The sequence below is a fragment of the Juglans regia genome, chromosome 10, assembly GCF_001411555.2.
Source record: "Juglans regia cultivar Chandler chromosome 10, Walnut 2.0, whole genome shotgun sequence".
Classification (NCBI taxonomy): Eukaryota; Viridiplantae; Streptophyta; class Magnoliopsida; order Fagales; family Juglandaceae; genus Juglans; species Juglans regia.
This window is the reverse complement of record NC_049910.1, coordinates 11,851,457-11,860,335: the sequence shown is the minus strand read 5'-3', so window position 1 is coordinate 11,860,335 and position 8,879 is coordinate 11,851,457. Positions and strand designations below refer to the sequence as shown.

The following is an 8,879-nucleotide window of genomic DNA, read 5'->3' as shown; positions in this document are numbered from 1 at the left end:
TGGTAACAGTTACAATATGCAAACTGAATATGTATGAAGATGGAAGCAAAGTTTATACTGTAGATAATTTAATTTAGGATAAAACAAAAAAGAAATGATATTTGTAGTCATACACAAATATAAGCGCCGCATACTCATTTTCAAAAAAAAAAAAAAGAGTAAATGTAAGACCCACATGAGAAAATTAATTTTGTAATTATAGACTTTATTTTTTTTCAATAAGAATGTACAGCGTTTGTACAACAAGTTTAGTAGGGTGGCCACCGACAGGAGCTTATATTGCACATGAAAAATAATGATAAGGAAACTCCACTAGCTAGTCTGATTTTGACATTGATTAATGACGTTAATTAATAGTGCAACATTTGCATCTAATTTCCTAATTCATGTTATTGTCTTTTGAACTTCCAACGTCATGACGCAGAGCAAAAGGTCAACAACCATGGAAAAGGGAAAAGAAATTAAGTCATGAATAAATTGACAGATGAAGTTTCCGGGCAACAACACATGAAGCTAGCTAGTCGGATAGATCCCTTCCCGCTTCTTATACGAAGAAGATGGCATGCATGGGCGGTCTGGTCAAAGGAATTGAAAACATGATATATTTTGTGATTAGAAAGAAACGCGCTTGCATCTATACGTACCAATATCGAAGAAGGACTCCATTCAGTAATTCACCATGTGATTACAATGAGAAATGTATCGGAGAACAATGTTTTCTTCACCATAGGTATAGAACTACGTTAACTCCTAAATTTAGTGATAACATGGGCGGGAGCAACAGATCAAATTGGCCAAGACTTCATCAATTCCTAAAGAAATGCAAGAGTTCGTGCTATTCTTAAGATAATAATATCAATTTGGAAGGATTACACATAAATCGATATAGTTTGATCTAACGTATCATATCACGTCACTTTATAGTTTTATTTTTATTATCAAATATTTTGTACTTAGATGAAGAAAAATTTTCTCATCAGTTACTACTCATCAATCTACACCCTATATTCTATGAAAAATACCTACACATTATATAAAAAAGTTATAGATATAGAATGTGAAAATAAATAGTAGTTGATGCATAATAAATCGCTAAGAAGAAGGCAACGAAGGTGGGGTCAAACAGCGTTACGTAGGAGACGGTTCAACAAAGCAAAGCGACCTTAGCAGGTTCGTACAATTAATTCCAATGGTAAAATACTACTTGAGTTTGCTTTAGAATAATAAGTCACGTCGTCGATTAAAGATGATAAAATATATGGATAGCACCCGAGTTCCAGTTCACAGCTGTTCTTTTTCCTCAACGACTCCCTTTGCATTTAACCCCTATAAATACCACCAAACTCTCACAGCACAGCATCGAACACACTACACAGCTTGCTTGCTTATAGAGAAAAAAAAAACACAGTTTGCTTGCTTTAGGAGGAGAGAGAGCGAGAGAGAGAGAGAGAGAGAGATGGAGAACTTCCCAGTGATAAACTTGGAGAAGCTAAACGGTGAGGAGAGAGGAGCAACCATGGAGAAGATCAAAGATGCATGCGAAAACTGGGGTTTCTTTGAGGTACCTATCAGTATCAGTACTCTGCTTGATCTAAGCCTTGCTAAATTTGTTCCTAGCTGCGCATCCATTATTGAGTTGCTCATTAATTTACAATTCCAGTTATGGGTTTATAAGTACTGTTTTGCGTTCCTTTCTGAAATTTCTAGTTGTATATCATGCAGTTGCTTAATCATGGCATATCCCACGAGTTAATGGACGCTGTGGAGACGTCGACAAAGAAGCACTACAAGAAGTGCATGGAGCAAAGGTTCAAGCAACTGATGGCAAGCAAGGGTCTAGAGGGTGTTCAGGCTGAGGTCCATGACATGGATTGGGAGAGCACCTTCCACTTACGCCATCTCCCCTACTCCAATATCTCTGAGATTCCAGACCTCCAAGATGATTACAGGTATGTAAAGAGTCTGCAATTTGTGCACAAATATCGTGGAAGACATTTTTTTTAAGAAAGAAAGTAATATGAGATATGTTCGCCTGAACTTTTATCTGAGATGACTTCCAATCATGTACTCAGAAGTGTTTTGAACATCCAAAATAATATTTAGAACATCTCAAATATGAATAATATTGCAGGAACATCATGAAGGAATTTGCTGTGAAGTTGGGAAAACTGGCAGAGGAACTCCTAGAGCTGTTAGATGAGAATCTTGGACTAGAGAAAGGTTACCTCAAAAAGGCAATGTGTGGATCAAAAGGTCCAAGTTTTGGAACCAAGGTTAGCAACTACCCTCCATGCCCAAAGCCAGAGCTGATCAAGGGTCTCCGTGCCCACACCGATGCTGGTGGCATTATCCTTCTCTTCCAGGATGACAAGGTCAGCGGTCTCCAGCTTCTCAAAGATGGTCACTGGATTGACGTGCCTCCTATGCGCCACTCCATTGTCATCAACCTTGGTGACCAGCTCGAGGTATATATCTAAGAAATTAAGTTTTATAATAATTTACTGTAATAAGAGGAAAAAAAAAACAGAACTTTTTGAGGAACTGATGATCATGCAAGTCTATTTATCGACACACCCAACACACACCACATTGGCTAGCCTATAATGAATCCCAGTACAATTAATTTGATGACATTAAACTGATCTTGAATGTATATGCATAGGTCATCACCAATGGGAAGTACAAGAGTGTGCTGCACAGAGTGATAGCCCGAACTGATGGGAATAGAATGTCAATAGCTTCATTCTACAACCCTGGCAGTGATGCTGTAATTTGTCCAGCACCAGCACTGGTACAGAAAGAGGGAGATGATGAGGAGAAGAACCATGTTTACCCAAAATTCGTGTTTGACGACTACATGAAGCTGTATGCTGGCCTCAAGTTCCAGCCCAAGGAGCCAAGATTTGAAGCCATGAGGGCAACAGGTGGCTTGGGTCCAATTGCAATAGCTTGAGAGCAAATTTTCTAGTTGAAGAGAAAAAGGGTGGCTTCCTAAACATACTTTGAAGTTATGAATTGATTCTTTGTAGAATGTGACTTTGTTAACATCGTCTTGTGGGAACAACTGGTTCGATATTGTTTGTTATTTGTCAGTACTCTCTCCATCTTTCTATCTCATAAGATTTGTGGTATATGACCCAACAAAATAATATTAAAATTTGATAACAATGTTACCATTTACCATAAATTTGGTCATCCTCAATCATTCTTATTGATCATGTGGTACATTTTAATTAATTTTATACGTCAACAACATATAATATACCACAGTTCTCACCGGAAACAAAGTAATATAAATCTGAGATTTTTTGGGGAGATCGATCTAGTGTTTCCTCCCCAACATCATTTTTCATCTTTCCATAAACCACATTCTTCTTTTCCATCTCAACTAATATAAAATCATCTACAAATTTCTTATATATAATTCCCAAATTTGGCATGTGAGTTTTAAAATATGAAAGTTTGGTCAATACCCAATATGCTTTAGGTACTTAGGTTTGACACCATGTGCAATATCTTTTGTTTAAATTAGCATTTTGTGGTATGAGTTATTTAGAAATAAGATCTCTGTTATTTTTTTTTTTTTTTTTGTCCATCAATGTTAATAAAAATAACACTTGGCCGAATCACAGGCTTCTAACAACACTTGGAATTGGCAATCACTATCTAACCAGGGTTTGACAAACCTCTTCTTTTTAATATACCCTAACTTCCTCACCTAGGAATCACTTGCCTCCTCACCCGCAACTACCACGTCAGTCATAGTCTTGTTAACAACCACATCATCCTATTACGTCAATAGCCTTCCATGTCAACATTATTGACCGTTGACTTTGACCACAACATTGACCTTTTTTTATCCAAGGAAATTTTCAACAGCACCTTTTCAAATGGGATAGGCATAATCACCATATCCTTACTTAGATGCTCAACACCTACATTCCGACTATCTCCAACCTACTTAGTAGCTTTGATGATGCTCTATCTGCTTGGACCATGTTAGCCAGGCATTATGATACCCCTCATGGGTTTAGAGAGTACGAGCTTATAGTCGAGTTGTATTAGCTCAAACAGTAGCCTGGTCAATCCATTAATGAATTCGTTGATCACCTTCATCACATTTGGAATCAGATTGATCTTTCTGACCAACTCTGAAAGGATACCACTGATGCTGACATGTGTGCTATTCGTCGTGATTAGCATCGTCTTTATCATTTTCTCATGGCCCTATAGAATGACTTTGAGTCCATTCGTAGTCAACTCCTTAATCACACTCCGACTTCTTCCCTACATATTGCTGTCAATGAGCTGGTCCATGAGAAAACTCGTCTGCAGACATTACAGACTCAGAACAAGCTCAGTGTCTGGGCTACCACTCTATCAGTTTCCTCCTCTGACCAACCACAGAAGTCTGGTTCTAGAAAGCATCATCCTAGCAACCATCGCTCCAATAGGCTATTTTGTCATTATTGTAAACGTCATGGCCATGTCATCTAGACCTATTACCATCATAACAAGAAAGAACCTCTTACTACTATTGTTTCTAGTTCAGACACTCCTCAGCCTCTGAAACCGTTAGAGATGCGACTCAGTCTTCTGGATCCATCGCCACTCTCTCCGCAACTGACTTGGAGAATTTCCTAGATCAGGTCCTAATTCGTTCTAATAATGCATCGTCTTCCTCTGCTCTTTATGTTCTCTCTTGGGTTATGGATTCTGCCTATAACAATCATATGACACCCTCCTCATTCTTGTTCACTAAAATGTATTTTGCATATCTACCACTTGTTATACACACTCTCAATGGATCTACTATGCTTGCTCCTAGTATTGGCTCTATCTCTACATCCAATATTTCAATTTTTAGGGTCTTAAACTCTCTTATAACTTGGTGTCTATGGGGTCATTGGCTCAACTTGGCTACCGTGATATTTTTTACTACTCTGGTTGTACTCTGTAGGATCCACAGACAAAAGAGGTACTTGGGACAGGCCCTAGAATGGAGCATATGTTTCCAATGAGCAATTTGCATCTTCCATCAGTTCCTCCAGGTCCACCCGTTGATGTTTCTGTTGTCATATTTGTTTCTCCTTCCTTCACCATCTAGCACTTTCAACTTGGTAATGCATCCTCTTCTTGGATACAACAGTTAGTTTCTCGAGGTTTTAGATTTTGTGTCCCAAGATACCTTTGATTGTATATCTTTTCAGTTAGAAAAACAACTTGCTTTGTATTTTAATAGTAGTGAGTCATTGTCTACTAGTATTTTTTATTTGTTACACTCTGATATTTGGGAACCTGCCCCCATAACTTCTATCAGTGGATTTCATTACTTTATTATGTTCATTGATGATTTCACTCGTTACAGTTGGATTTATCTTACGCACTCTCCTTCTAAAATATTGCATATTTACTACAAATTTTCAAAAATGATTGAAACTCAATTTTCTAAACGTTTCAAAATTTCTCAATCTGACAATACACTTGAATACAAACAATATACTTTTCAAAGTATTTTGCAATCATATGACACTATGCATCAAACCTCTTGTCTAGGCACCTCTCAGCAAAATGAACGAGTCAAACGAAAACTTCGACATATCCTTGACACAGTTCAGACTCTTCTCCTCTATGCTAAAGTCTGTATCCCAATATGGGGGTAAAGTTGCCCTTACTACAGTTCAAACCATTAACCACCTTCCAAGTCTGGTCATCTCATATCAATCTCGATATAGTCATGTCTATTTGGATCTTCCCCTGAGTCTCAACATCTTCATTCCTTTGGTTCAACTTGTTTTGTCCTTCTTCAGTCTCATGAACATACAAAACTGAAGCCACGTTCTCGCCTTTGTTGCTTTCTTGGCTATGACGAGACTCAGAATGGCTATCGGTGTTATAATCCTACTCATCGCTTCCTCATTTTCCATCACGTTGTGTTATGGGAACATCACTTCTTTACTGAGGTCTCCACCTTCAGTCCCTCTATTTCTCAATCCTCTACCTTATAACTTTTTCTAGATGAGCCCTCCAGTCATTCTCCGCCTGTGTCTATATTCGATGTTCCATGCATTCCACCTACTCTCTCTTTGGACTCTTCTAGGCCAGGATCTTCGTCTCTTGAGCTGCCTCCCTTTCCAACTGCAATCTTTGTTCCTCCCCAGCCTGCGGACATTTTCCTTCACCGTTCTTCTCGGGTAAGATCTCTTCCGACTCATCTGCATAATTTCTATTATTACATTGCCCTTACTACTTTACATCAGTCTCACTCCTATCATGAGGCCTCCACTAATCCCTTATGGCAAGATGCAATGACTGAGAAATTTGATACATTATCTAATAACCATACATGGGATCTAGTTAATTTGCCTCCTGAAAAGTCTGTGATTGGTTGTAAGTGGATCTATAAGATCAAGACTCGCTCAGATGGTTCTATTGAGAGGTATAAATCTCAACTTGTTGGCAAAGGTTTTTACACAAGAATATGACATTGACTATGAGGAGACTTTTTCCCAAGTTGCTCGTCTCTCCTCTATCCGCACTATCCCAGCCTCTTGTCAACGAAATCTCTTTCAGATTGATGTAAAACATATTTTCTTGAATGACAGTTTGTATGAAGAGGTATACATATTTAAAACTAATTAATAATAATTGGAATCAATTGATACCACATTATAAGTTTATAACTAACTCAGCTTACTATTTCAGATTACAAGCTACCAACACCAGCCAATATGTGTGGCTGCTACGCTCTGACACGTTCAGTCTTCTATAATGTGCAGTTGGAGTTCAACGATAACTATATATTGTAGTTCAATCTTTCTACACCTCCTATGCTCTTTATGTTCTCTTTTGGCTTATGGATTTTGCCTATCACAATCATATGGCACCCTCCTCATTTTTGTTCACCAAAATGTATTTTGCATATCTACCACTTGCTATATACATTGCCAATGGATCCATTATGCTTGCTCCTAGTATAGGCTCTATCTCTACATCCAATATTTCAATTTTTAAGGTGCTTCATGTTTCTAAACTCTCTTATAACTTGGTCTTGTGGGCATTGGCTCAACTTGGCTACCATGTTATTTTTTACTACTCTTGTTGTAGTGTGCAGGATCCACAGGCAAGAAAGGCACTTGTGAAAGGCCCTAGAATGGAGCATATGTTTCCAATAAGCACTTTGCATCTTCCATTAGTTCCTCCAGGTCCACCCATTGATGTTTCTGCTATCACGTATATTTCTCCTTCCTTCACCCTTTGGCACTCTCGATTTGGTAATGCATCCTCTTCCCAGATACAACAATTAGTTTTTCGAGATTTTAGGTTTTGTGTCCCAAGATACCTTTGATTGTATTTCTTGTCAGTTAGGAAAACAACTTGCTTTGTCTTTTCATAGTAGTGAGTCATTGTCAACTAGTATTTTTTATTTGTTACACTCTGATATTTGGGGACCTGCCCCCATAACTAGTATTAGTGGATTTCGTTATTTTGTTATATTCATTGATTATTTCACTCATTACAGTTGGATTTATCTTATGCAGTCTCATTCTGAACTATTGCATATTTGCTACTACTTTACAAAAATGATTGAAACTCAATTTTCTAAACGTATCAAAATTTCTCGATCTGACAATGCACTGGAATTCAAACAATCTATTTTTCAAAGTATCTTGCAAATATATGGCATTATCCATCAAACCTCTTGTCTAGGCACCTCTCTGCAGATTGGACGAGTCAAACGAAAGTTTTGTCATATCCTTGACACAATCCGAACTCTTCTCCTCTCTGCTAAAGTCTATATCCCATTCTAGGGTAAAGCTGCCCTTACTACGGTTCATACTATTAACCACCTTCTAAGTCTGGTCATCTCAAATCAATCTCCATATAGTGTCTATTTTCATCTTCTCCTGACTAACAACATCTTCGTTCCTTTGGTTCAACTTGTTTTGTCCTTCTTCAGTCTCACGAACATACAATGCTGGAGCCATGTTCTCGCATTTGTTGATTTCTTGGCTACGGCGAGACTCAGAATGGCTATTGGTGTTATAATCCTATTCATCGCTTCCGCATTTTCCGTCATGTTGTGTTATGGGAACATCGCTTGTTTACTGAGGTATCCTCCTTTAGTCCCTCTATTTCCCAATCCTCCACCTTATAACTTTTTCCAGATGAGCCCTCCAATCATTCTCCACTTATGTCCATATTTGATGTTCCATACATTCCTCCTACTCACTTTTTGGACACTCCTAGGCCAAGATCTCTATCTCTTGAGCTGCCTCCCTTTCTGACTGTAATCCCTGTTCCTGCCCTGCTTGCGGATCACACAGCCGACATTTCCCTTCATCTTCTCAAGTAAGATCTCTTTCTACTTTTTTGCATGATTTCCATTATTATATTGTCTACTACGTTGCACGAGCCACACTCCTATCGTGAGGCCTCCATTAATCCCTTATGGCAAGAAGCAATGAATGTGGAACTTGATGCATTATCTAATAACCATACATGGGATCTGGTTTATTTGCCTCCTAGAAAGTCTAGGTTGTAAGTGGATCTACAAGATCAAGACTCACTCAGATGGTTCTATTGAGAGGTATAAAACTCGACTTGTTGCCAATTATTTGTACACAAGAATATGGCATTGATTATGAGGAGACTTTTGCCCAAGTTGCTCGTCTCTCCTCTTTTTGCACCCTCTTGGCCTCTCGTTAGTGGAAGCTCTTTCAGATGGATGTAAAAAATATTTTCTTGAATGACAATTTGTGTGAAGAGGTACATATTTTAATTCTAATTATGAGCAATACTATGCTTTCTCTTAGATTTGTTAGTCATATCAATTAACATTTGCACATTTTAAGTAAATTTATAAAGTGAATTTATAA

The 8,879-nt window shown here is 38.0% G+C and overlaps 1 protein-coding gene across 1 annotated transcript; it reads left to right on the top strand.

Annotated features, from left to right (window-relative positions):
• The first annotated feature begins 1,414 nt into the window (after nt 1-1,414).
• On the top strand, nt 1,415-2,986 carry LOC108995818 (1-aminocyclopropane-1-carboxylate oxidase 3-like). The gene is made up of 4 exons (XM_035694560.1): nt 1,415-1,561; nt 1,723-1,949; nt 2,132-2,465; nt 2,663-2,986. The coding sequence occupies exons 1-4, from the start codon at nt 1,457-1,459 to the stop codon at nt 2,951-2,953; spliced, it is 957 nt and encodes a 318-aa protein (XP_035550453.1). The 5' UTR covers nt 1,415-1,456; the 3' UTR covers nt 2,954-2,986.
• Nucleotides 2,987-8,879: the final 5,893 nt, after the last annotated feature.